The sequence below is a fragment of the Oikopleura dioica genome, chromosome 2 (assembly GCF_907165135.1).
Source record: "Oikopleura dioica chromosome 2, OKI2018_I68_1.0, whole genome shotgun sequence".
NCBI classification, from domain to species: domain Eukaryota; kingdom Metazoa; phylum Chordata; class Appendicularia; order Copelata; family Oikopleuridae; genus Oikopleura; species Oikopleura dioica.
The window spans coordinates 4,960,694-4,987,912 of record NC_137292.1 but is presented as its reverse complement, the minus strand read 5'-3'; the positions used below and the strand labels follow the sequence as shown (position 1 = coordinate 4,987,912).

The 27,219-nt window shown below is 39.4% G+C and overlaps 4 protein-coding genes and 2 long non-coding RNA genes across 6 annotated transcripts; all 6 read left to right on the top strand.

Moving 5' to 3' along the window:
- The first annotated feature begins 8,031 nt into the window (after positions 1–8,031).
- On the top strand, positions 8,032–10,331 carry LOC145699006 (uncharacterized). The gene is made up of 4 exons (XR_014133967.1): positions 8,032–8,129; positions 8,715–8,872; positions 9,371–9,449; positions 10,209–10,331. It is a non-coding gene; the product is annotated as an uncharacterized LOC145699006 (long non-coding RNA).
- Positions 10,332–10,577: 246 nt separating this feature from the next.
- On the top strand, positions 10,578–11,411 carry LOC145697832 (cathepsin E-like). Its single transcript, XM_081775043.1, has 4 exons — positions 10,578–10,585; positions 10,919–10,998; positions 11,118–11,190; positions 11,237–11,411. The coding sequence occupies exons 1-4, from the start codon at positions 10,578–10,580 to the stop codon at positions 11,355–11,357; spliced, it is 282 nt and encodes a 93-aa protein (XP_081631169.1). The 3' UTR covers positions 11,358–11,411.
- A 495-nt stretch (positions 11,412–11,906) lies between these two features.
- Positions 11,907–12,176, top strand: LOC145700078 (uncharacterized). The gene is made up of 2 exons (XR_014134146.1): positions 11,907–11,938; positions 11,983–12,176. It is a non-coding gene; the product is annotated as an uncharacterized LOC145700078 (long non-coding RNA).
- A 3,127-nt stretch (positions 12,177–15,303) lies between these two features.
- LOC145698785 (isopenicillin N synthase-like) lies at positions 15,304–17,109 on the top strand. Its single transcript, XM_081776008.1, has 5 exons — positions 15,304–15,440; positions 15,953–16,052; positions 16,091–16,379; positions 16,442–16,723; positions 16,769–17,109. The coding sequence occupies exons 1-5, from the start codon at positions 15,331–15,333 to the stop codon at positions 16,936–16,938; spliced, it is 951 nt and encodes a 316-aa protein (XP_081632134.1). The 5' UTR covers positions 15,304–15,330; the 3' UTR covers positions 16,939–17,109.
- Positions 17,110–23,465: 6,356 nt separating this feature from the next.
- On the top strand, positions 23,466–24,770 carry LOC145697111 (uncharacterized). Its single transcript, XM_081774261.1, has 6 exons — positions 23,466–23,630; positions 23,674–23,789; positions 23,834–23,967; positions 24,012–24,205; positions 24,249–24,436; positions 24,481–24,770. The coding sequence occupies exons 1-6, from the start codon at positions 23,558–23,560 to the stop codon at positions 24,610–24,612; spliced, it is 837 nt and encodes a 278-aa protein (XP_081630387.1). The 5' UTR covers positions 23,466–23,557; the 3' UTR covers positions 24,613–24,770.
- A 345-nt stretch (positions 24,771–25,115) lies between these two features.
- On the top strand, positions 25,116–26,457 carry LOC145699221 (uncharacterized). Its single transcript, XM_081776483.1, has 3 exons — positions 25,116–25,477; positions 25,823–26,318; positions 26,359–26,457. The coding sequence occupies exons 1-2, from the start codon at positions 25,136–25,138 to the stop codon at positions 25,898–25,900; spliced, it is 420 nt and encodes a 139-aa protein (XP_081632609.1). The 5' UTR covers positions 25,116–25,135; the 3' UTR covers positions 25,901–26,318; positions 26,359–26,457.
- Positions 26,458–27,219: the final 762 nt, after the last annotated feature.

Below are 27,219 nucleotides of genomic sequence, written 5' to 3'. Positions count from 1 at the left end.
ATTTTTAGAAGTCGCTCGTCGGGCGCAACGCGAAATGCTTCCCGCGATCTTGATCGGGTGATCTCGTCGGAATTCGACCCTTCTAGTGCCAATTTCGGGCTTTGATGACACAACCCAGCTAATTATAAAAAGCCCTTGTTATCGAATCAGATGAAAATAGCAAAAATACCGGGCAACTTACAATTATTGAAAAGCCTTATTGGACTGCGTCACCTTGTCTCACAAGAGCCACCGTCCATAAAAAAAATTTGCCCTTATTTTGGCAAAAATATTGATTTTTTTTTTGGTTAAAACTTCCTCTGGTCAAGTTTTTAAGCAAGATTAACCTAGGAACGAAAGTTCAAAAAGTAAAAGCTCTCCAAATTCAATTTTTAAAAAAGTTCTATAAAGCGCGAGTGGTCCACGGACCCGACTCGTTTCGATGCTGCAGTCGGTTTGCTGTGGTCGTTGGATGCAGAGTTGCAAATTTGCTGAGCTGAGTGAGCTGAGCTGGCTGTGTGGGCTGAGCAGTCGCTCAGCTCAGCTAAGCTCAGTGATTTTGATGATGATCTGAACTGCTCAGCTCAGCTCAGCTGAGACCATTTTCACTCAGCTCAGCTCAGCTCAGCACAATTATCTTCGAACATCATCTGCTCAGCTCAGCTCAATCATATGAATACAATTTGACTACCAAAAACCAGTAAACAACAGCTCAGCTCAGCTCAATCAGCTCAGCTCAGCTCTAATTAGGGTCCGCTCAGCTCAGCTCTAATTAGGGTCCGCTCAGCTCAGCTCAATCAGCTCAGCTCTAATTAGGGTCCGCTCAGCTCAGCTCAGCTCAGCTCAATCAGCTCAGCTCAGCTCTAAATAGGGTCCGCTCAGCTAAGTTCAGCTCAATTCTCTTAAACAAAAGGTTTGCTCAGCTCAGCTCCGCTCAATGACCTCTGAAAAAGGCCAGCTCAGCTCAGCTCAGCTCAGAAACCTCCAAAATAGGCCAGCTCAGCACAGAGAAAATTTTTCTCAGGTCTGCTCAGCTCAGCTCAGAAAAATTGATCAAAATTTGCAACTCTGGTTGGATGGTTGGACTGGTATCTTCCCGCTCATTTCGCCTGGACCGGTTCACGACTCTGACGCCCTGTTGCTGAACACATTCCTTCTGTAACTTTCACTGCTCGTTTATCGTTAATGGTTCTATCACCTGCAAATAAATTATTATGAATTGAATCGTAAAAAAAAATTAAGAGGAAGCGTTACTGCCTTAAAGGAAGCTTTTAAGGGCAAACCGCTTCTTGACTGAAAAAAAAGTGTTTTTAGCTTTATAGTCTATAAATTATAGAGAATTCTTTACAAAAAGAGAAACCATGTTTTATTCCTTAAAAACCCTGTTCAAGAAGAAACCCCCGAAAAACCTACAGAAGAACCAGCTGCTGAGGTAGAAGCTCCCGAAAAAATTCCCGAAGAACCAGCCCAAGAAGCAACAGTTGCGGAAGAAAAAATTAAAGAAAAGGAAGAAGTCAAAAAGGTAAAGCTCGCAAAAAATTTGTGGCTAATTAAACATAAAGAAATTTTTTCTTAAACTTATTCGCCCACATAATTTGAACCTTTTTGAACCCATTTTCGATATCAGAGACCAAATTTTTTATGAAAAATTTTGCCATAAAATCTGAACGGATCAAGATTTTTCAAAGATTCAAAAGATTTGTAATCCTAAAAGAGGTAGTCCCTGCTTTTGCGATCTCGGCACTTTTTGAACAGCGCTCCCACAAATTTGCGCTGGGGTTGAGTGATAAAAACTCTACGAATAGAAAGGTCGAACCCTGATGAAAGATTGAATTCAAGGAAAATAATTTTATTCGCCCGCTTAAGGAGTTAGAGGACGATAATCGAACCTAGTCCGGGCAAAATCGCCATTTTGGCCTATTTTGAAACGCGCCTAAAATCAAGAGGATATTTCAAAAAATTAAACTAATTGAATTTTTTGTAAGATCATACTTTCGTCTAGGTTTGAATTGAGGGAAATTAATATATTCCAAAAAGTCATAATATAATGCCATCAATCAAAGGTTGGGTCTCAAAATCTTGAAAAAATAGTTTTTAAGGAAGATTTTTACTAAATTATCCTAATAATAGAAATTTTATTAATGATTTTTAATAGGTCATTTAAAATCGAAATAAAGCTATATCTATGGATAAAATTAACAAAAAAATTCGAGTTTTTGAAATTTTTCATCAAAATCTCACTTTTCAAGTGCGATTTTGGGGTTTTTCCTCTTACATTTGGAAAAAATGATCAACACAAAATTTTTGCTCTTCTAACGAGCTTTCAGAATCTGCTCAGAAAATTTGAAAATTCCGATTTTTTCAAAAGCGAGGACTACCCCCTTAAACTCACTTCTCGAAACATACAAAAACTGAAAACAATAGTCAAAGAGGATTTATCTGAAAACAGCCAGTTTCCTTCAAATGACATTTTTCACAAAATTTCTCAACCAATTGTCATGAAAATTAATCTTTCTTGTAGATAAACGATATAGATATAGCCTCTTATCCTGATGAGCTCAACAAAGAAAAAATTGAGGCTTGGGTGAATAATTTCCTTCGAAAACTAAAAAGAACAACTACAAGGACTCAGAAATGCCGATTGCTCGAATCTGTCGAGAGACTTTATTTTGAAGATGATGCAAATTCTTTTTGGTGGCAATCGGTCAAATTTGAAAAAGGAGGCAGCGGAGCAATTTTTAACCAACGTGGAAAGAAACTAGAAGATTTCAAGACGACCAAATTTCAAAAACTGATTCTCGAAAATGAAAAAACTCTTCTCGGGTCGAAAATCGGACGCTGGGAAATCAAGCAAGAAACTGGAGAATGGAAGTTGCCTGATGATTTGGAGGCGAAAATGATTTCAAAAGGCGGAGAAGCAATTGTTCTCAAATATGATTTTGACAGATTTGAAGTCGCCGTGCGAGTGCAAGTTTTTGATCCGTTTCTTTTTACGGAGAAATTCGAAGATGAGGGTATTTGTGTCGAAATCCATCTCTCGAAAGGTCAATAATTATTGTTTTTTCGGACTAAACCAATTTTCGGAAGTAAATTTTTGATAACCAATAAGATTGCTGTATTTGGCCTGCCGGCCAATCAAAACCCTTTCCACAAAAATTTGTTCCAAAAATTGGTTTACCCGGTTTTTTCTGGTTTTTAATATTTTTAAAGATTTCAAGCCAGCGGAAGAGAAAGAATCACGATCAAATCACCATCAAATCCCCCTCCATCAAAACGTTATCCGCAACTTTGTAAATATTGAGTTGTTTCACGAAAAAGATGAAGAAAAGCGAGATTGTTTGGGATGGATAACGATAATGGAAAAAGCTGGAGTAAATTTGAGAAAGTTGCTGAAGGAAGAAAAAATAAATCTTGAAGAAAGAAAGAAGATTTCGAATGGAATTTTGGATGGATTTGAATATTTGTGGCCGAAATGTGGAATCTCCCATCAAGATCGGAAATTGGAAAATCTCGTGCTTGTTGATGGAGTCGCGAAGATAATAGACTTCGGGCTCGTAATGGAAGTAACTGGAAGAAGTGGCTACAGAAAAATGGGATACACGAGAAGAGGATCGAAATACAAACACTGGTCTGCACTTGGTAAGCTTTTAAGGGGGTGGTGGTCGAGAATTAGGATTTTTTCAACCTAAAAAACTCAATTTTTTCAGAAAAATTTTTTTTTGTTCTCAATCAGAATAAGTTAAAAAGGGTTGAAATTGTGTGAGCGGCTAGGTTTTAGAAAAAAATTTTAATGAAAAAATGGGGGGTACTGAATTGTGCCGCCCTGCGCCGCCTTGCGCCGCCCTGCGCCGCCCTGCGCCGCCCTGCGCCGCCCAGCGTCGCCCGGTCCGAAACCACCCGGCTCTCAACGGACCCAACCATGACCTAAGAAAGAATTCTGTACAAGAGCGAGAGTTGGGCCCCGCCAACCCAAGGATTTCTCTACCAGAAAATGCGCGCGTAAGGGCCTCTGGCCCGTCGCGTGCTCAATTAATTAGTGATTTTATGCCAAAATCTGAGTTTTGTTGAGAATTACTCTACTTGCACCCTAATTATAGGTTTACCTTTTTTTAATTTTAAGACAATATAAATATGTCAGAATTACTAAGTTGACATGAATATCTGAGTTAACCGCTTTTGAAAGACGAAATATCTTCGGATCCGGCGAGACCGGGCGACGCTCGGCGGCGCAGGGCGGCGCAAGGCGGCGCAGGGCGGCACAATTCAGTGTCTCCCGAAAAAATGGCTAAATCGAGGGTCAAAGTCGACCTGAAATCGTGTTTTTAGCTATTTCTTAGTCGACTTTTTCCGATTTTTGGTCATTTTTCGCTCTTCTTTGAAGCTGATTTGCCTCCAACAAGGTTTTTACGCTAGAAATAGATTGCTCGAGAAATATTATATGTTATTTCATGGACTAACTGTAATCTAACGCCAAAAATTAATAATCATTATATAATTCTCGACCACCACCCCCTTAAAAAAATTTCAATTACATATTATTTGTAATTTCAAATTTTGAAGCTGCTGGCTCACCAGGATTCACTGTTCATGGTCAAATAACAAATGGAGGAGGTTATAGAGATGATAATATCTATTATTTTTTATTTTGCGATTGGAAAACTTCTTGGGCTCTTCTTTACCAGCCAATAGATGATGATGAGCGAGAAGAGATCGATCAAATAATCAAGGTAAGAATTTTTTTCATGATGAAAATTATGCGAAATTTTCTTTTTATAAGAATTGCGGAGCATCGTCGATAAGAGATTTGAATCCTAAAAGATGTTCTTCTTATCAGAAATTCTTCGCCGAAGTCAAAAAAATAATCTCCCTCAAAGACGCTTCAACCATTTATTGCCTGGATGATCAAAATTTGACTCAATCTTGCAAAATGTCCAGTTTGAAGCGAAACGCCACAAAATGCCTCCAAAAACGAATGAAAAATCTCACAAAAAATGTCTTTGACCAAAAAGATAGTCAACTTTGTCAGAGTTGCAAATTTGCTGAGCTGAGTGAGCTGAGCTGGCTAAGTGAGCTGAGCAGTCGCTCAGCTCAGCTAAGCTCACTGATTTTTGAAAATGAATTTATCTGCTTAGCTCAGCTCAGACATTAATCACTCAGCTCAGCTCAGCTCAGCTCAATTATTCTCGAACATGATCTGTTCTGCTCAGCTCAGACAAGTATCATTCAGCTCAGCTTAGCTCAGCTGAGTCAGCTCAATGATTTTAACAGAATTTCACTACTAAAAAAAACATTAAAAAACAGCTCAACCAAGCTCACTCAGCTCAGCTCAGCTCTAATTAGGGTCTGCTCAACTCAGCTCAACTACCTTAAAAAAGGTCTGCTCAGCTCAGCTCAGCTCAATGACCTCTGAAAATGGCCAGCTCAGCTCAGCTCAGCTTAGTGAGCTCCGAAATAGGCCAGCTCAGCTCAGCTCAGCTCAGAGAATTTCTCACTCAGGGCAGCTCAGCTCAGCTCAGCAAAAATAAAGCCAAATTTGCAACTCTGAACTTTGTGTTCCAATTTCCGTCACAACGCTTCTTCGACACGCGATGAAAGAAGACCTTGATTACAGCGATGAAGACAATTTTTACACAATTGAATGTGTTCTCCCAACTTTGACGATGATTATATTTCCTCGAAGTATGGCTGGACTGAACTTGAATCCAAACGAAAAAGAAAAAGAGTTTCAAGAAAATGAAATTGAAATTCTTCTTCAACGAGTTTGCCAAAAAACTTACCTGATGAAAAGTGGCTGGGAAATTTTAAGAACTAGTCGCAGAAAAAAAGAAAAAAGACCCATCAAGTCAATTTGTAAATACGAATCAGGTAAAACATTTTTTTCGTCAGACAATGGTCAAGGTATTTTCTCTTTTTCAGTAACTCTCAACGAAAAATTTACCTTCACTCGCCCTGCAACTGTCACCGGTGCTTATTTATATCCTACTGGCGAATTAATTTTCCACCAAATGACGCTGGACAGAGTCGAAAAAGACCAGTACATCCTTCAAAACACCGATCTCGCCGAACACTCTCCAGGTACCTAACTTTAAGGACCCCCCCCCCAACCCCCGTCAGCTTTTTCCTTCGAAAAATGAAAATTTTTAAAAACGCCATATTTTTGGTTCTTAATGTGTCTACAGGTTAAACTTGCTTTAAAAACCTGATCAAAGGACTTTTTGACCAAGAAAAATCAATATTTTTGCCAAAATTTGGGCAAATTTTAAAATTCCGAAATTTGATTTTTTGAAAAAACCTGACGGGGGGGGGAGTCGTTAAATCTTTTCGAATCAAAAATCAATGTTTTTTTTCAAGTTATCCGAATCTTTCTGAAGCACCCGTACTACGTTTCTTACGAATACATCAGTCCCATCTTCAATCAAACCCAAAGCAACGTTATCGAAGACGCTGACGTGAAACTGAAACTCGTGAATGAAAGATTCGGAAACATGGAAAAAGAGGTTTGGTATCTTCATCCCCAAGCTTACACAATTCAACTCATTCTTGACAAGTGAATTCCCAACGATGGCGACTTAGTGAATCAATTTCAAGCGGTAAAATTTCACTGAGAATAACCCGAAAAATATCTTTTAATAAATCTTTTATCAAAATAACTCCCCAAAAGATTACTGGACTTTCGTGAAAAACTCTTATCAGTTCGCTTTATCCATGTACGCGACGTTTTGGCTTCTCGTTATCTCAAAAATCAACTCCTAGAATCAGCCGTACTGTAACTATTGTGGAACATGCAAAATACTTCCTCCAGCAGAGGAAAATGTATTGATTGATAACACGTCAGATTTTCGTCAGAATCCATTAATTAAAAAAACTCCACGAAAAATTCAAGAGCAAAGACGAAAACTTCCAAACTGACGTGCTTACTGAATTTCTTAAAGTGTCACGAAAAAAATAAGAGTTTAAAAAATCAAGGGCCTTAGCACCTTCGGTGGCCCAATTCAAACGACACCTGCAAAGGAATTCTGAAGCAATGGAAAAATGACGAGAAAGATAGAAAGACAGGTGTTGATTTCTCAGGATTGAGAGAATTTTTGGAATCATGGGCAGTTTAAGGAAGGAAGATTTGAAGAGATAGAATTTGACGATGAAGTTTTCTATGGCGGTCTTGCTCGGAGCTCAAGCTCTTTATCGGGCAAATTTGAAGGAAATCGGTTAAAATATCAATCAGAGCTCCGATTTTTTTGTGCTCAAAACCCTTGAGATCACCGTTTTTGACCAAAGATTCTTGGGTAAAGAGAAACAAGGGGTTCTGTTGTTCGGATTTTGCTCGTTTCTGATTGACTGACGCAAAAAATTCTGGCTTTTGATTGGCTGAAGAGCCCTCTTGGACACCAGAAATTTGATTATTTTGAATGTTTTGCCGATCCTATTCGTTATTTTTCCCGAAATATTGGCATTTCCGACGTGTAAAAAAATGATTACATATTTTGATCGGTTTCTGTATCGCGAACGAATTAAGCTGCACGTATGCTCCGGTTTTTTTCTTTTACAGTGATAGCTGCTTATACAAAATATACCGGCCCGTAGAGGTTACGTGGTCGTAATTACGTGGTGTGCATACTTTTGATCCGAAAATTATTTCTGTCAACTAGAGGTGCTCATCAAACAAATAAAAGCCGCTCCTACATAATCCCGTTTTGATTTAATTGCGGATTTTGTTTGAACCGTTAAAAAAAGGGCGTCGAAAACGGTGAATTTCCCGATGGTCGATCTGAGCTGCTCAACTTCTACGACATTCAATACATCGCTAACATAACACTGGGAAGCCCGGCTCAGGATTTGACCGTGTTATTAGGAACGGTTTCACAACTGTTTTTCAAAGGACGAAAAAGTTGTTTGCTTTTGTGAATTTTTTTAATCGGAAAGAAAAATGCCGAGACCATCTACAAAAAGCCGATTTTCGAGCAACCATTTTAGTTATCGTATTTTACGGTTCAAAAAAAAAAGAGTTTTCTAAGATTTGATTTTTGAAAAAAAAAATTTTGCGAAACGCGTGAAAGATACGAATTTCGCGGATTTTTGGGTTCCATCGTCAAAATGCGAGCATTCAATTGGATCGGGCTTTGCATGCTTGAATCACAATAGATACAACTCAGGTATACTATAATCAAGTATATTTTTTTTTGAAAAAAGGCCCTCCCTACGATTGTCGACTTGGCAAAAACAAAGTATGCTTAAACAACCATCGAAACATGGATTATCTTGGATGAGTAGTTGAGGTTGAAGTTGTCTAGTCGATCCTAATGAGGGCCCTTAATACAGGAGGTACAGGGAGCACAGTAAATTTTTTCCTTCCTACTCTCGTTGATTGTATCCGCATAGTACAGCGAAGTTGTTGTCTTTGTAGGATCAGTAGGAAGGTCCTTTTCTTCGAAGGAATTTCGCTGATTTCCAGCATGGTTTTCTTCAATTTTCTCCTTCTCAGCCGACGCTTGAGAGATTTTTACTTGTTCAGTAGCAATAGCTTCGTCGAATCCTTCATTTTTCTCCCCCTCTTTTGGAGCTTCATTCAAAGGCTTTGACTCAAAGCAGCAAAAAATCTTTCTAAGACACATGGAAATTTTTTCTTGAATATAAAACTTCGAAAAGGACCTTCGGTTTTCGGGAGATTTTGAAATTTGCCCTTAAAGGGCTTGTTTGACAACTTGGTTCTATCGGTAGAGTTACAGTTTTTTTTTCAGATTTATCGATAACCTCACGCGAAGATGGGCGGAATATGACGCTTCAAACATCTCAAGGAACAATAAGCGGCTTCCAGACTTTGGACAACTTGAGTTTGGATTATGGAAATTTGAAGCAAAACCAGATCACCTTTGCGGAGATAACGCAGCAATCCGGAGTTCCGTCATGGGTTCTTATCCAATTTCGGTCAATGTCTCATCGCCAGGGGCTCATTCGATAAGTCAACACTAACAATCGAGTTAATAAAAGTTGTTCCATAATCTCGGCTCGAAAACCTGTGTCGAAAACCTGAGTCAGGGTCTGAAAAACCTCAAATCAAAAGCTCCAAGGCTTTTTCTGACCCTGACTAAGGTTTCTACACAGGTTTCTGACCCCAGTCCATTTTTTATCCTTCTAGAATCAGCACTAGAAAAATCGTATTTTGGGATTTTTCCTGGAACCAGAATTACATCAGCCCCAATTACAAGAAACTTGGTAGCGATTTTTCAGCGTCACCAATGTGCTAGAAAAAATGTTTCGTGACGCTCAAAACAGAAATTACATAAATCTGTTCAGCAATTTTGGCAAGTGTTGAGCATCGCCCAAAAATGCTGATAGCTATCTCCTCCGCGAAAGACATGTAGCTGGCCCAGATAATCGGGGCCAAGAACCCAAGCTGTAGTTTTTAGCGACTCCTTATGACGGGGTTCTTGGACTTGGTAGGATTGGGCTTTCTGCGAATGGAGTTGTACCAGGTGAATCAACAGTGGGTTTCCGGGTCAAACCAATTTATGGAAGTGTTTTTCGGATCAGGGTTTTGATTGGCCTGTTGATCAAATGCAGAAATCTTATTGGTTATCCAGAAATGCACTTCCATCAATTGGTTGAGTCCGGATTTCCCCTTGTTAAGGACCTTAACTTAAGGTGCGGGAACGGCTTATTTTATTTGTGTGTTCAAAAAAACGCTCAATCATTAAGTTAGCGGATACCCTTAACCGCTTCCAACCGCAGATAAGAACTGCGCATCAAAGTTAATCGCTAACCACGTTTCCATTTTTACTTAATCAAAAATTGACACTTGTTTTGGAAAACCGTAACACATCAAGTTACTGTCTTATCAATCACAATATACAGTCACACTCTTTTAAATATGCCGGCCACAAATCCGTCATCCCCAGAAAAATCATTTTTTTTTATAATTTTTCTAAGCGCAAGGCTCGGGGACCTGTGTGAAAACTTGAGTCAGGTTCTGAAAAGACTAGAAGAAAAGCCGCGCAGCGGCTTTTTTGAAACCGAAGCCGCAAAACGGCTCCGCCAGTAAAAAAAAAAATTTAAATGGCAAAGCGGCTTCGGCTTTAAAATAGCCGCTGCGCGGCTTTTGATTTAGTCTCTTCAGAACCTGACTCAGTTTTTTTTCACGTGTTTCCGAGCCGAGTCCCTGTGTCTTTTTAGAGCGTTTCTACGTTTCGAAATCTAAAATGGCTTATTTTTGGAGAGTGTAACATAATTTTAAGTTTTCGAGCGGCTGCTATCAAGTGCAGCTGTCAGTGAGCCGCTGATCGGGTTATCGTTCGATCGCAATCCGCTGGACGTTTCTTCCTCCGGAGAACTCACTTGGGGAGGAGTCAACTCAGGAAGCGCTTTACATAACCATCCAAAGAAGCAAGTTACTTGACTTTTATCTTTTTTCGCGAGTAATATTTTGAATTTCTGAATTTTGGTGAACGCGAGGAAGAAAAATTTGAGGGAGATTTTCCGGCGGACTTTCAAAATTTCCAAAGCATCAGGAAAAGGGATGAAAAAAATATTGATAAAGGTATTCGAAAATCGAGAAGCCGCTTGCGGCTTCGAGTTTTAAAAGAAAAGTAAGCCGCGGCTAAAATATGAACAAGCAAAGTCCTGTCAAAAAAACCTGAGTCACGATCAGAAATATCTGAAAAAAGCCGCGTAGCGGTTTCGTCAAAATTTGAAGAATTTAAAGAATTAAAGAGATAAATTTGCGAAGCCGCTTTGCGGCTTCGTTTTAAAAAAAGCCGCTATGCGGCTTTTCATTTAGGAAATTTCAGACCCTGACTCAGGTTTTCTTTACAGGTAGCTAAACAAAGTTGAGAAAAAAATTTTGATTAAACAATTAAAGCCGCGCTTCGCGCGCCTTTTTTTCTTTTCTCGAAGCCGCAAGCGGCTTCTCGATTCAAGAAACCATTTTCTTTGACCTTTTAAAAAGTGACGATTACTGGACCTTGAATTTGAACAAAGTCACCTCTTCAGACTTCGCCTTTGAGTTTTGCTCTTCTGGTTGCTTAGGTTCGTGTCCAGATAATTATTCAGGCGACGACGCTTTCGGATTACGTGAAAATTCTAGCAAAAGTCATTTTTACTTTCTTTTTCTAGCGCTTGCGAGGTCGCTGAATTTATTCTTTTAGGTCGCGTCAGCACCGGATCAGCGTTCATAACTGGACCGAGAGATCAAGTTCGGCAGATCAATGAACATCTTGGGTAAGACACGAAGCCTGGTATTGTTGACCTAAGAAGTAAATTCTAGAGCTGTCGAGTCGATCGACGGCTACTGGTTTTTCTTCTGCGAGTTGGTTCATCGGATGCCTTCGCTGAAGTTCTTTTTGGATGGATTGCCGTTTACGATGGATCCAGATTTGAGTTCATAAATCTTTAAAATACGTAGAAAAATACGATCCTATTTTTCATTTTTCTTCATTATCTTCAGCTGAGACGTAGGCATATTTTCATAATAACAGATTCATTTTGTAAAGAATTGATGGACAAATAATTTATTTTCGACGACACTTAGGCCAATTATAAGGTGTACCTTGTATCTTAGGAAGATCTCCTGCTTCATTTTTTGATAAATAAGATACTTTTTTCATTACTAGAATCCTTTATAAGCGTTTTTTTGTGCGTTTACCCTAGTCATATTGAGGGCGTTGTTATTGAAAAACCCAGCTGCGAGCCAGCTTTAGGTCGATAAGAAGAGCTGATAACTGATAAACAATCTCTGAGCGAAAAAATTTCAAGGGAGAAGGCCGATTCCATCAATAGAAAACCCTTTTTTTGCGCTTTTTCATGGAAAAATTTTCAATATAAATCCTGCGCTCATCTTAACATTCAAAAAGAACGTCGCTCTAAAGAGTCTAAACAAGCATCTGGTGAATAAATCCATGCTCATTCCCCTCGCAATTCATTTGAACTCAAACTTTAGAAGATTACACCATCCGCGCGAATTATTCAAGTACATCTTTACTTCTTTCTTTTTCGTAAAAACGTGTTTTCTAGACCGTGATTACTGCATTTCTGCCTTCCGCGAAGAGCGAAACTCAAATCCGGAGTTCGATAGGCCAATCTTCGAAGCTAATCAGTGGAATCTTGGCACAGCTTTCTTGAGCAAATATTATACTGTTTTGGATTATGATACGAACTCCGTCTTTTTCGGACAGAGGAGAAATTGAGGATGAAATAAATCTTAATTTTTGCCATTTTCGTCACTTCGATATTTTTCGACATTTTCGACATTTTCGATATTTTCCGAATTTTTGACATTTCAATATTTTTCGACATTTTTGACATTTTCGATTTCTTTTTTTACATTCTCGTTATTTTCGACATTTTTCGAAATTTTCGACATTTTCGATATTTTTCGACATTTTTCGACATTTTCGACATTTTTGAGATTCTCGACATTTTCAACATTTTTCGACATTTTCAACATTTTTCGACATTTTCGAAAAATTTGGACATTAACGACATTTTGTTTTGAGAATTTTATTAAAGCATTGTTATTTGTTGACGCAGATCGTATTTGAGCTAGAAAACATTTGAAAAATTAGAAAAATTGGAGAAAAACTCACAATTCTACTTCATCAACCAGCTCGTTCTCTTCTTCCTCTGAAAATTTAACACGTTTGAGGGCCCAAAAATCTACAAAGACGATTATTTTTTGGATGACCAGTTAGATGTCCATTACCTGGGGTGCCATCTTCCTTGCATTTTGGTTCAGACTCGTCGTAGTTAGTGTATCGACGGTTCCAGCCGGCAACTGCCTCCAACCAAAAATCGTCGTTGAAGAGAATTGTCGTTTGATTTTCAATTCTTTTGTCAAAAAATCGAAGGTTGAAATCTTTGACGTTTCGATTGAAACGATAATGTCTTGGTGAATCAATCTTTCATTGGTTTTTTATGCCATTTTTAAAGCGCAGAATGGGGGTTAGGAAGGGGGTTAGAGAGGGGGTAAGGGAGGGGGCTAGGGAAAGGGGGTTTGAGGGTGTATTTGAAACGCTTTGGGTTTGCTAGTCTTTCATTGGCCGCCGAATTAAATACTTACTTCTTATTGGCTTACAACCCTCTAGCTCGCCTTGCAAGAAAACCACTGCCCAGATAGGATGGTTCAATACAAACATCAATTGTTGCTTCACTTGTTGCTCCGTGAAATCTTTCACTGTTCGTGCCGGTATTATTGTATGATTGGTCCTTACAAAGCCTTATTATCCACTCTCCATCAGAAGACAAGCAAAAGTTCTCTTGAAATTTTCTAAAGAGAAAGCTTCTGCGGGAAAAGACTTACCGCTTGATTTGTCTAGAATGCTAAAGAAGGCTGATTTGAGTTTTCTTCTTTTGAAAAATTGTTCTGCTTCGTTTTTTAAATTTATGGCTCCAAAGAAAGATCCGTTTCTAAAAATCCCTGCATCAAGCCAATACGCAAAATAGTTCGATTGCTGGAATCCTGCTGGTATCGCCTCGTCACCGACCGCTTCTGCTGGTAAAACCATCTTCTTCGATTCGCAAAAACGAACAGCATCGCGGTATTGAAGATTTTTACCGAAAAAGGTCCGAAACTGCGGGATTTCAATTGGAGTCCTTTTAACCCCCTTATCCCCTGAGTGTTGATGAGCACCGAAGAACCAGCCGGACAATGCAACTAAAGATAGATAACTACCGGTATTTTCCGGCGAGATTTTGAGACGAGTACCTTCCACCTCGGGCAACAAATTTTGCGTGAAAATTTTCAACCAATCAGAAGCCTGGATTCGGCTAACTGGCAAATCAGCAGCCGAGTAGCCGCCCACGCAAAATTTGTCGAAATTTTTTTCGGTTCCCTTGCCCCCCCCCCCCGGTGCCCGAGGGTTACGAAGGGTAAGGAGGGGGGGTAGACATCTTTCTTGATTCTTATAACTGAAAAACAACTTACTTAGCGCTAGAAGAAGCAGAATTCCGCTTCCAAGACAAAGCTTCTTTGATCGACTCAAAGCTGAAAATGAAAATATCATTTTCTCCTCTTGTTTGATTGAGAACAAACCCTCAAGAAATAATTTAAGTATCCATGTTGTATCCACTCGCCCATAAAATCCGCATAATGAATATAATATGAATATTACACAATCTTTTTTGAGCCTTCTTCGTGGGAACCAATTTTAATTTCATTTTTTCTTTCTGGAATACTGTAAAAAAAGCGCCCTGACAGTTTGTTTACGGTGCGCTCCTTGGCCAGATGAACCAAAACTGTCGACGATTATTCAATAACTGGACAACACCTAGACACCTTCTGAGGCTTTTCCGACGTCATTGCGTAATTTCGTTAAAGTTTTAAGGGTGCACCGCACTTCCAAGCGAATGAAAATGCTTAATTTAGGCCAATAAAGACGATCTCAGACATCAAAGATGCTCTTCAATGAGCTCGAGCAAAATATATTAGGAGAATTATCTGAATCGTTTATTTGAATGCTTACGTAAGATAGAAGACTGATGATTTTCACGAAAAGCTGGTAGAACAATTCGCTTTAGATGACATCAATACAGAGAATAATATTAAGATACAGCAAACGCGGCCATAGCGACAACAGATTCATTTTATGTAAGTAATTGACGAATAGCTGGCTGGTGATTCTTCTGAAGTCGAGGACATTCACAGCATTATATTCTCGACGTTAAAAAAATACCAAAAATAAAATCATAGAAATTTTTTAGAAATGATAAAAAATAATTTGGTTTTTCATTTTACAATTCGATATTTTCATAATATAACTGTAATAAACCGAACATCTTTCGTTTCATTTTCTCAATGTGAGTTTTTTCAGCACTAGGATCGTTTTTAAACCGTCGTTTTTGAAATAGGGGGGGCTAACAACCTCAAGATCCAGCTGCGATTCAATGAGCTTGAGGTTGATAAGAAAAGATGATAAGAAGAACCTTGTGAAAAGAATCGATTCTAATCTTTGACTCCAAGAAGAAAAATGCATTTTTTATGAAAAAGACAAGTGAAAAAAGTATTTATTTTTTTTTCAAGGGAATTGATGAAATCAGGAAGAAAAAACTTCCGCTTTCTTAAAATATTTTTTTTTTTGATTTTAAGAATCTTTTGAAGCTAATATCAGGATTCCCATCTTCAAAATAAGCTAGCTTTATGCGAAGAAAACTCGTAATTTACATTTCATTTTGGTCAAATAGTCACGCCCCTTTCCGGTAAAATTATTTCTTTGCCAAAAACAATGTTATGTTTTTGAGTGACACTGTTCAAAGTTCGCCAGTCAGCATTTTGCTGAGAAATTTACAGCCGTCTGTCCCTCTAAAAATTTCATCGAAATAAAAAAACATCCAAAAACTAAATCTAAAAATCCAAAAATCGAAAAAATGAAGCTGGTTGAAATTGACATCGATGATATTTTAAAGGGCGGAGAAGAGCGTCTTCAGTTTTGGTCGAAAATCGTCATCCAGCAATTCAAAGAAGTTGGATTTTTAAGGTAAAGTACAGTCGTTGAAAAAACGTTTGGTCAAATTTTACGGTGGAGATCTTAGAGACCCGTAAGAGGATGAAAAAGGTGTTTTGGCGTACTAGTGCGCACTTGGTTCAACTCAAAGAAAATACGGTTCTTAGACAGCAATTTTACTTTTTGAATATTAAGGACATACCCCCGTCAGCTTTTTCGGAATCAAATTTGAGAAATCAAATTTCGGAATTATAAAATTTTGACCCAGTAAATGGATTCTACGAGTCAAAAAACGTTTTTAGGCTTCATTTTTTGGGGGTCTATCTCGACTCCTTCACCCCCAAAATTGCATTTGAAAATTGGACTCTTCGCCGAAAATTGACGAATTTGCCCTAATTTCTTGGTCGAAAAATCCTCTCATCAATTTTTGAGGCAATTTTAACCTGGGGACCATTATGAAACAAAAATATGGCGTTTTTAAAAATTTCAATTTTTCGAAGGAAAAAACTGACGGCGGGGGGGTCCTTAATATAAACAATAATTAGATGCGTGAATATTCCTGGACACGATCAGAAAAACCTCCTCGAAAAGGCGAATTGGTTCCATCTCGGGCATTCCGAAGAGCAAAAAATGACACTAACGACTGTAAGATCATCCTTTTTCTTCATAAAAAAATTTGCTAGAACCGATTTAATCCCGCGACCAATCGACTCTACCGAGGATTCTTTCCAGTCATCAAAAACCAGGGCTCGCACAAGGCCTGCTTCGAAATCGGCAACTTCGAAGGTTCTTTTGAAGATCATCAAGCAAAACACGACCCTTCCTCCGTCGCTTCTTTGATGCTCGAGCCGGCGCAATGGCCGGAATTTGAGAAGGAAGAGGCAGAAAGTTTGGAGTTTAGAAAAACTGTAAGAGCGGAGTTTGAGGTCTATCATTTGGTGGCGAAGGTCTTGATGGAGTGCATTGCTAAAGGCATTGGTTTTTATTTTATTATCCATTTAAGCCGATTATCAGCGAAGAAAAACCAAAATAAGGGTTGAATATTGATATGGAAAAGTTCAGATCTCGAACAGACAAAACCTGCGCTACTTTCAGGCTAATTCATTACCCGCCGCGAACCGACACCATCCCTGAGAGCTGCAAACTCCCAACTGGTGAGATCATTTCCACGCCGGAGCATCATGATACTTCGATTTTAACCGTCCTGGAGAATTTCAACTACGCTGGGCTGCAAGTTCAAGATCCAAAGACTGAAAAATGGTGCTCGATCGAAACTCAGCCTGGCTCTTTTGTTGTCAACTGTGGCAAGATCCTCGGTAGATTTGGTTTTCTAGGTACAAAGGGTTGAGCTTTGCTTCTAGAGAGGATGACAGGAGGGCAACTCAGATCAACAATTCATCGCGTTTTGGATTTAGGAGAGGAACGAATCTCAGGAATTGTCGAAAAAAAAGACATTTTTCCTAGAAAATCTCATGTTTTTCTTACATTTGAGACGCTAAAAAGCGCCATTCTTCTACGAACCAAATGTTGATGCTGACCTAATCGACTTCACGACTGGCGAAAAATGGTCAGACGTCCCGTACGGCCTCTGGATGGTGCAATATGTCAAGAAATTCGTCGAATATAAAAGTCTTCCGAATTACTCAAAAATTTGAAGCACTTCTTTTTTTTCTTTCTTGAAGCAAAATCCTTACGAAATGAAATAAAATTACTGAAAAAGATAAGAGATTCTTCACGAAAAAAGCCTTTCATTTATTTATCATGATGATAAGACATCCTTTTTTTGGTCCAGAGCGTTATCGGTTCATTAAGAGCTGGCGCGTTTAGAATTTCTCAGTACTCTTCCTTCAAAATGGCACAAAAACAGCAATCTACTGATGCGTCGAGAGAAGATAGAAAAACGACGAGTGTAGCTTCTGAAATTGTTGAAGTCCCGGGAGACAGTGAAGTGGAGCCTGAAAGCGGCGAAGATGACGTGAAAGATAAAATTTATAATGTTCTCTTTCTTTTTCTGATTTTGGGATTTCTAGTGGTTTGTGGATTGACTGTGTTGTTCTTTATCTTCCCTGAATGCAGTATTCCAATGAGAAGCTGCAGAACTAAAAGTGGAATCGAATGGTTCATGGGTGAGCCATTTTTCAACTTCCTTATAAATTATAAGTTATAATCAACGTTTCCTCAGGAACAAAGAAGAGGACGAGAAGAGACAGCTACGAATTCTGCTCTTCGTCTGATTCAATAATTGCGAATATTTCAACTGCTGAAAAAATTTTTTCTGAAAACAAAGAGATGCTTGAAAAATTTGGAAACTTTTGGCTCTACGGTAATTTCTTTCAAATGATCAGGTTGATTATTGTGATTCTTAAGACAGGGACTATGAGGGAGAACTTCTTATCCGGTCAAATGGGTTGAGAGAATCAACGAAGAGTATGGCTTATTATCGCCCGGACAAATGCATAACTTTTCAAACAGATGATCAGGTTCGACAGGTTTTGGTTTGCTTTTTTATTTTATCATGATAGAAAGCCCTTTACGAATGCAAGCCGTCGGATAACTACGAGTATTTCATGATGCTGACAATCAAAGAGGCGTGTTTTCCAATGAAACCAATTTGGGTATCAACGATGGAATCTATCGACATCCGTGTCGATGCAGATATTCTCAAGGCTGTCAATGGGTCAAGAATCGACTACATAAACCTCCAAAATGTAAGTTTTTCCGACAAATTTCTTCGTTCATCGTCCATTTTTAGCATGAAATTTACAACCCAAGATTCTGCCTGACAGATCGATGCTGTTCCATGTCTGCAGACAAAGAAGTCAAGCAATTCCGAGAACATGAGAAATTCTATCCCTTGTGTGTCAAACTCTGAAATAACCAATCAATAAAACGAAACTGCTAATTATCCTTTTTCCCACAAGAGCAGATGCTCGCTCCTCCTCGAGCTCTCAGCTCTTGAATTCAAAAATTGATCGACTCATGAATATTGCACTGAAAACAGTTTGGAACTCGCTGCACAGCCCCGTCTTTTGGCCACTTTTTGAAACAGAGAAAAGATGGGGAATCTCTTCACTAAGGAAAAATCAAAAGATAGTTCTTGTCGACCATCGCGGGGTTCTGACGGCTATCCGAGGCAGAATGAGCAACGACCTGAACCAGGTATTGGAGACCGAGTTTCTTTCCTTGCTGATTTTTAGTTAAACCGCTTCCGGAAGTGGTAAATCCTGTCCCTTCAGCGCCAGAAATTCCAGAGGAAGGGAATGTTTGGACTGGAACATCAGACTCGGCCAGCGGCATCAAGACTCCAGAAGCTGAAAAGCATTCTGTCAATCAAGAAGAGACTCCTAAGGTAGCCCCTCGAATACAATATATTCGACAACTCAAAAATTCAGGAAATGCCAAAAACTCCGTCGAAAAGCCAAAATTCTCTGAAAAGCCTAACAAAATCATCGTCCCGCCATTCCGGTATGCTAAAAGCTCGTATAACAATTTATTCCCTCTTTTAGTGAAAATAAGCCAGTCAACATCAAAACATTCAAAAATCGAGCTCGAGGAGCTTTCCGTCAAGGATTTACCCCAACCCCAACCAATTCTCACGGACGATCCTTCTTTCAGCATTCACGGGCAGCATCAAAAGACCCCCTCAGAGAAATCAGCTCCTACTTCCGTCCCTCAGACTCCCTCAAGTAGTGACAAGCCCCAAGTGCCATCAGTCCTCGGAAATCTCTCCAAATCCAGCTCTCGCAAGAGTCTTCGAACCTCGAAACCAACCACGCCGCTTGACGCTCCCAACTCGCCTTTCCGAAGCCCAACTGGTAAAAAATCGCCCTTGGTGAAAAGCCCCAGCGCTCAAAGTCCCCTTGCTCAAATGGCTTCCTCCCCCACTGGTAGTCAGAAATCAGGACTAGTGAAGAGCCCGAGTGCGACAAGCCCGCTGGTTGAAACACGCTCAGAATCGAGTGGAGCATTGAAGACTCTCATAAGATCGAGCAGCAACACTGGATCGTTAGGAAAAACAAACAGCATCGAGAATTTCAACGCTCAGGCAGAATCACCGTCTCAGAACGCTAATCCACTTGCAGAGGCAGATCGATTCAATACCAACCCGGCGCAAGAGGAATCGATCGAGGCAGCGCTAGAACCGGTTTTTGATGGAAAAATCGATGGAGACGCCGCGGAAAAAGTCCCTCGGGGACAAATTTCTGAAATAAATGAAAAAACAGCTTTTGAAGAAGAAACGTACGAAGATCTCCCAAAATCATCTTCAAAAACCAGCATCAAATCGCCGTCGCCGAAAGTTTCCAATTCCGGCTCGCAGAAAAGCCTCAGATCTTCTAAATCACAGAACTTTGATAACTTATCGAAAAGCTCTTCCAGAAAGAGCGTCAGATCTTCTTCCTCGAATCAAGATTTTACGGAGTTTTCAAAGTCGGATTCAAGCAAAATGCTTTCTGTTCTTTCTGAAGGTCAAGTTGTTGAAGAAAATCTCGCTCAAGATAAAGAATCAGAAGGAAACAACGCGCAGGTGTCAAAATCTTTCTCAAAAAGAAGCCTCCATTCGCAGAAATCAACAACGAGTACCGGCAACAACAACCGAGTCATTTCCCCAACAATGTCTGAGGAACCGATTTCGATCATTCAAGGACCCTCTTCTGGTGTCTCCGAATCCTCTTCAAAGAAGAGTCTTTTCACAAGATCCATCAGCTCCGAAAAACAAGAGAAGATCGGTTCACCAGCCGGAGAAGTCAAGTCGCCAAGTGGTGGAAATCCTTTTGGGGAGGTGACAAATATGAATTCTTCGATTCCAGATGCTTCGGGAGTTTACGATGGATCTCAAATCAAGGTCAGCGAAAGCCTTTTTTCTTTTGTTAATTGCCTTTTCTAGCCCTCTCAAAGCATTGATACAGAAGGAGGAATGACCTGTGATGAGATCTCTTTTGGCGAGAGCATCAAATCCGATCAAGAAATCAGCCAAGATCCCCAACTCGAAGCTGTCAAGACCGAGGAATATTCCGAGCCCTGGGGTGCATCAGAATGCTCTCTCCAGAAAACACCAACTGGAGAAGAAAATTTCGGCACAGAAGAGAATCAAAGCTTAGAGAAAATTTCAAAGTCGTCATCGAAAAAGAGCTTCAAGCAACTAAATGATGATCTTACGAATCCAGAAGAGAATAAAGAAGATATCAATGATTTTCTTTGATGCCCTTTAATGAAGGTATTTTATTCCTTCGTTTTTTTTTCTCTTCTCATGAAATTTCTAGCGCTGCGATTTTCCTGACAAATGTTTATCAAAAAAATATCAATATTCCTTGCTGTTTGTCTTCATGTTCGAATAAAATGTACAACTTATGAGCATTTCTTTCGGGGACACATGAATTGTGGCTGTTTAGCGAAATGCGTGAGTTGTGGCTCTGCATGAATTGTGGCTCTTGCGTGAACTGTGGCTGTCCAAATTAGTAAGAATTTTATGATGTCATTGAGATAACATTTTGAGGTGAATAACATTAAATAGGGGCTGCCAATTCTAAATAAAGTTTGAACATGAAAATTTCAACAATTGTAAGATTATCTAAAATTAAATAACGTTACTAAACTTTTTCGATACATAAATCTGATCTCTCTTCTGTGAGCTCAAAAGATCTTGCTTCAATTGAGAAAAACCACTCTCTTTCTAATAATATAAATTGTAATCTGAATTTATTGTTTTAGTTAATTAGACTTGATTTATTTTTATCAAAAAATAGAACATAAAAATTCAATTTTAATTATTTGGCTCAAAAGATACTTTCACCCAGTTCATCAAATTGGCACACCCCACAGAACCGTCATTCTGCTGAAAACGATGATTGAATCTTATCAAAATACTCTGACTAAATTTGGACAGCCACAGTTCACGCAAGAGCCACAATTCATGCAGAGCCACAACTCACGCATTTCGCAAAATAGCCACAATTCATGTGTCCCCATTTCTTTCATTTCATTTTATTGATGTGCTAGAATTTCATTTTCCACAGCATGCGCATTTTCCCAGTCTCTCAAAATACTGTGAGCAGCTTGTTCGACGTAGCCAATGTGAGTGATGAAGCGAAATCAATTTAAGAAAAGAAGAACGATTTGAAAACGGTTTTTTCAAATCACGATGAGGGTAAAAATTGGTGTTTTCTGATTTGATGAATCAGAAAACAGAACTCATCTTAAATTGATTTCCTAAAATATACACCACCAGTCCAATGTAGAGCGACAAAACGAAAACTAGAATGAATTTTTCCCTCAATCTTATTTTTTCTTACATTTTGAAGAAGAAATATTAACGCCAGGCCAGTCACCAGAGAATATTTTATCATCGTACCAGTACAATTCCTTGACGATCTGTATCATTTCCTTTTTTACTTTCAACGAAACAACCATCATTGAAACAAAACAGCAGCTTTGGAGGATGAAATAAACAAGAATTGGCCACGTGATCCAAAGTTTTTTCTGCGTCTCAAAGTGAAGGAAGATTTTCAGTTGATAAACGAGTCCAAAAGTCATTGAAAGAAAACCTTAAAATTGTTGTTTTGGCAGGTAGAATCTGGGCTCGGCATCCTGTGTAGAAAGCCTGAGTCATGTTCTGAAGAGCTAAAATGGAAAGCCGCGTAGCGGCTTTTTTAAATACGATCGCCAGTATTTGTAAATAAGTTATAGTGATTGAATTGCAAAGCCGCTCCGCGGCTTCGCTTTTAAAAAAGCCGCTACGCGGCTTTCCATTTTAGCTCTTCAGAACATGACTCAGGCTTTCTACACAGGATGCCGAGCGAAGGCTAGAATTCCTTTTACCGAGTGATGTTAAAATGAAAAACTGCAGAATGTACTGTTTTCTTCCTGTTTTCATCGCCGAAACAGAGCTCATCGAGCCGAAAACAGTGCAAACAGGGGCCCACATTGTCACGGAGAAAAACGGAAGCCAGGGCGCATGTACTCCGACAATCGTTACTGCGAACAAGAGAGATGTGAGAACGGCCAAGGAGATGATGGTGTAGTAGTACTTCTGTATATTGCCCTGGTGGCTCTTTGGAAAACCTTCGCGGGGTAAAAACTCGTCTTGACAAAGGTTTTGACAAACCATAAATTTGATAAAAATTGTAAAAATGAGTATTTTTTTAACCTCGGTGCCGTGATTCTCATAATAAAACATAAACAGAACGCCATTTACTAGGTTCAGATTAAAAGTGAACAAAGAGATAATTTTGTCTTCCAAAAAATCCCTCAAATAGACGCCAAATAAACCTTTTTCCTGTTGAAGAAGATCTCTCAAAATAGTCCATTTTTCTCAAAACACTTGATTTTCTCTTTTTCAATTACTCGTTTCTTTTTTTTTAATCTTGATAATTTCTTATTCAACAAGTCCTGCTTTTGCGCATCACGAAATCGCGACAAAACAGGAACGCAAAGTGATTGATCAAAAATTCAGCAAAAGAAAAGGGCTTTAGAAAAAGAGATGCCTGAGTGATAGAGCTCTGCAGTGCTCGTTCAGAGTCTCGTTATCGTCGACTTTGAAGCAGATCAAGCACATCGTCTCTTTTTCGCTCTCTAATTAGTACTCTTAGGTAGCTAATTATCCTCTGAAAAGGAGAAGAGGTTGATTGGAAAACGGGAAATGCTCAGAAAAGGGAGGAGATGAAAATTGAATGAGACTCAGGCAATCATGTATTAAAAAACTTGTATCTGAGTACGAAAAACACGACTTTGACTGTTCTCGGCAAAGCGCCTTCGCAAATGACATTCAAAATTGATATAAAAATTTTGAACCCTGACTCAGATCCTGACTCAGGGTCCTTGGAGATCTTTGAAAGATTCAAAAGCTTCAATATCCGTTTTATTATGAAAAAGGATTTTTATTGCGACGAACAAACCGGGCTTGATGATTTGGTCGAATTAGGAAAGTCCGCATAAGGCGATGTCAAATTAATTATCGATTATTACGTATTCACGAAAAGGGGGCAACGTTCTTAGGGGCCGTTCCTAGGGCCGCTCTGACGGGCGTATCAAGCAGTACTTAATTCGCGTCATTGTCATCAACAAATTATTTTCTAGAACAAATAGAAAAAACACCTGACAAAAACACTGAGAAATATCGCAGATTTCATTTTTCCAAGAAACTCAAATTTAAAATGACGGCCAATTTTGCTGACAAACGAAAAGATGTCGAGTCAATCGACAATAAAGACTCCGATCAATTTCAAGGTAAGCTTCTTGACTCAAAAATAGTCGCCCCAAAAACTTTCAGATTTTCTTGATAACTCGCAATACAAACTCAATGGAATTCTACGATACGAAAAGATCTTCGGCAGAGGCTTCATCTCTACAGGAGGAAAGACGACTACAGAAAAGATCGTCGGAAATGTGAGTCATCATACCTCTTCCCGTGAAAAACCGGTAAATTTTAGATGAACCTGAAAAAGGGTGAAAAAGTCCTGTCCGTTGGCTGCGGAATCGGCGGCGGAGAAATTCTCATGGTCCAAAATTACGGCGTCAAAGTTCATGCAATCGATCTCTCACACAATATGCTCTCCGTCGGACGGTAAGAGGGCACCCCTCTTCTTTTCGCAATATTTTTTTGATTAGGCAACGGGCGGCGGAAAACAATATTTCCGACGAAATAACTTTCGAACATGCAAATGCGCTCATCCGAGATTTTGAAGAAGGAGAGTTTGATGTCATCTACTCGAGGGATTGCATCATTCATATTCGAGAGAAGGCCGATCTCTTTGCCAGATTCTACAAATGGCTCAAACCAGGAGGAAGACTAGTCATCTCAGGTTAGTCGTTCTCCTCTTTCACGTGATAAAAGAAAGCCTCTAGATTATATTTGCTGCCCAGACGAAGAGAAAACCGAAGAGTTCTGGACCTACCTCGCCGATCGTAAATACGACCTCCGCCCAATGAACGAATACGCTGATTTTCTCAAGGGCGCTGGTTTTGACGTAAAAGCTACGAATATGTCAGAATGGTTCATTGAAATTTTGGAGATGGAACTCGCCCGTCTCGAGGTACAATAAAAATCTAAGCGACATATTTTTCATCGTTTTCCCAGGAAATCAAGGAGGACTACCTGAAAGCCCACAGCCAAAAAGACTACACTGACATTCGCGAAGGCTGGGAAATCAAGCTCGTTCGATGCAAAGATGGCACCCAACAATGGGCTCTTTTCGAATGCACCAAGTAGAATCGTCTCTTTTTATCTCTGTAAATTTTTTCATTAATTCTTAGTACCTCTGGATGCTTAGCATGCAGCTGATTGAGGGACAATCTTGGCGGTATCCAGGGGCTAGGAATTTTTTTTCTGACAGTCTTTTTTGCTCTAGAATAAACTTGTATCCTTAATTCTCGTATTCTTTGGTGTTGATGATTTCTCTTCACCAAAGCGAAAAACATCGGAAAAATAAACCCTACACAGATGGAAGCTAGCCATTTCGTTCAACATTTCGATAATTCCAAAAACAGCCAAGCTGCATCCATTATCGATAGCTTTACGGCTTTCAACCACCGATTTATCGACTCAAAAACGCTTCACGTTGAAGAAATCTTGCAGAAAACGTGAAAACATAATTGACAATCTCTGGACAGCGATAAGAACTTGTATCGCATTTGGTCCAGCTGTTTTTGGCCCTGTTAAGACGCATAAAAAGGGACTTCCAAAAGCTGAGAACCATCGGTCGACAGAAAAAAGAAACCTAAATTATTGGAAAATGAAGCTTTTTTGTATTTTTGCAGGCAGCGTTTTGGCCAAAAACGCGGAAAAAGTGGCTGCTGAAGAGGAAGCGCTCCAAATGATGGTCGACAACCTCCTCAATCTCGCCGAAAACGGCACAATTTCGAATTCGTACGCTGACAATGCGATACTTGCGATGACGGCGGAATCCACCGATGGATTTAGGATTCAATCGGGGAGAATTTCTTTCTCGAGTCTTTCCTTTGCAATTGCAGAGGTGAAGAGGGTCAATTTGGAGGCGATGATTTCCGTCATGGTCGGAAAGGAAAATATGCCCGCGACAGATTTTTGGACTCCGGAAGATCGTGATACTGCTCAGGTGGAATGAAATTTGAATAAAAAAAGAGAACAAAATTTTTTTCGGACGCCCTGAGAAAGTCGCCGAATGTCGCGGAATGTCATTAAATGTCGCCGAATGTCGCTGAATAACGCTGAATGTCGCAAAATTACGCTGAATGTCGCTAAATGTCCCGAAATGTCGCCTAATGTCGACATTTTTTTACTTAATATGATGTGACATTGGACGACATTCAGCGCTATTCTGCGACATTCGGCGACATTTTGAGACATTCAAGGAAATTTGGCGACATTCGGCGACTTTCACTGTGTCGCCAATTTTTTCGAAAAATTTTCCCATTGACAAAATCTTAAAATTGTATATCAGGTCACAAACAGCTTCCAAAAATACGGCTGCTACTGTACTCCACACAAAGACGCAGTCCAAAATTACCTCTGGGTCTGAAAAGGCGATCCTGTTGATGAAATCGATGCTCTTTGCAAAAATCTGTGGGATGCATACAAATGCCTTCCGATCGACGATGAAGAATGTGCGTCAACAGCTTCGTACAAGTGGAAAGTCGGGGCAAAAGGTGGGGAGCTAAAATGTTTAGATAGAGAAGGAACTTGCGCGAGAGCGGTTTGCGAGACCGACAGGGATTTTGCCACGGAATTGGCGGAAGTTGCACATATCTGGGATGCGAAATATCACATGGACAGCGGATTCGACAGGGAAGCTCAATGCACGGGCGAATCTGAAAGCTTCCAGAAAATGAAACCTACATCTTCACCAAAGCAAATCGGGGAAGAAAGCTCCTCAGATACCAGCGTTGGTGATTCGGTGAAATGCTGTGGCACCGGGACTTTCCGCCACTCTTTCAAAAGTAATAAAAGTCTTGATTTTTTGAGTTTATTTTCATGAAGCAAATCGACTTCAATGCTGCTCGGATGGAACAACGAAGGCTTTTGGTGCTTGTGGAATCTAAATTTTCGTATTTTCTGTAAAATAATGTAAATAAATTTGAAATTTATAGCCTACGCGGTTTTTCTTCTAAGATTTTTTGAAATTTAAGCTTGAGAAATACAGTATTAAAAATTTATTTATGCAGCACTAGAAGGTATTTAATTTTTGAACGGGTGCCGTGTTCAGAATGCCAAATCTATTTACAGAGGCATAAAAATCACTTCATCCAAGGAGAATATTTCCAAAAGAGATATTTTCTCGACTCAGGGCGCAATCAAATCAAGATTATCCTCAATTTGCTTTCGGGGATCTCTGGTTGAAACCTTAAATTAGATCATCTCAGAGTTCAGCCCCAGCAACACCGCTAAAAGGCAAATTCGCGAAAAACACGAAAAAATGACGAAAACGAAAAAAGAAAAGCGATTCATTAAGATTTTTGACATTTGCGAAAATCGAGAAATCAAGATAAATGAGAGGAATTTTATGCTCGTCAATGAAAAGTTGGTGAAGCTGTTTGCAAGTGTCCTGATTGGGTTTTTGATCCTAGTGGGGATTTATCTTCATTTGAGGAAGGTTTTCTATGCGATTGAGGAGTTTTTAAATGTAAGTATGAGAAACCATAAAACCATTTTCTCGAATATTTTTAAGACATTTTCTTTTCACGGAAAAATTCGGTAGATTATTTTTATGAACTTCTGCAATGTGCCTTTTCACTTTAGTAATAAAAGACTTCTGAATTCTTTAATGTTCAAATTTAGATATTTACGAGTTTGACAAAGCCTTTCTTCCCTGAAATCGACGTCCTTTCAATCGGACTCCTC

What these genes read in the sequence shown, in the direction of transcription:
- LOC145697111 (XM_081774261.1), top strand. Translation starts at nt 23,558, where the DNA reads ATGACGGCCAATTTTGCTGACAAACGAAAAGATGTCGAGTCAATCGAC. An exon ending in AGACTCCGATCAATTTCAAG is followed by an intron (nt 23,631 to 23,673) that starts GTAAGCTTCTTG and finishes AAAAACTTTCAG; the next exon opens with ATTTTCTTGATAACTCGCAA. An exon ending in CAGAAAAGATCGTCGGAAAT is followed by an intron (nt 23,790 to 23,833) that starts GTGAGTCATCAT and finishes GGTAAATTTTAG; the next exon opens with ATGAACCTGAAAAAGGGTGA.
- LOC145697832 (XM_081775043.1), top strand. An exon ending in TTGCTCTTCTGGTTGCTTAG is followed by an intron (nt 10,999 to 11,117) that starts GTTCGTGTCCAG and finishes TTATTCTTTTAG; the next exon opens with GTCGCGTCAGCACCGGATCA. An exon ending in CAGATCAATGAACATCTTGG is followed by an intron (nt 11,191 to 11,236) that starts GTAAGACACGAA and finishes AGTAAATTCTAG; the next exon opens with AGCTGTCGAGTCGATCGACG.
- LOC145698785 (XM_081776008.1), top strand. Translation starts at nt 15,331, where the DNA reads ATGAAGCTGGTTGAAATTGACATCGATGATATTTTAAAGGGCGGAGAA. An exon ending in GATGGAGTGCATTGCTAAAG is followed by an intron (nt 16,380 to 16,441) that starts GCATTGGTTTTT and finishes AACCAAAATAAG; the next exon opens with GGTTGAATATTGATATGGAA. An exon ending in CAACTGTGGCAAGATCCTCG is followed by an intron (nt 16,724 to 16,768) that starts GTAGATTTGGTT and finishes CTTTGCTTCTAG; the next exon opens with AGAGGATGACAGGAGGGCAA.
- LOC145699221 (XM_081776483.1), top strand. Translation starts at nt 25,136, where the DNA reads ATGAAGCTTTTTTGTATTTTTGCAGGCAGCGTTTTGGCCAAAAACGCG. An exon ending in AAGATCGTGATACTGCTCAG is followed by an intron (nt 25,478 to 25,822) that starts GTGGAATGAAAT and finishes ATTGTATATCAG; the next exon opens with GTCACAAACAGCTTCCAAAA.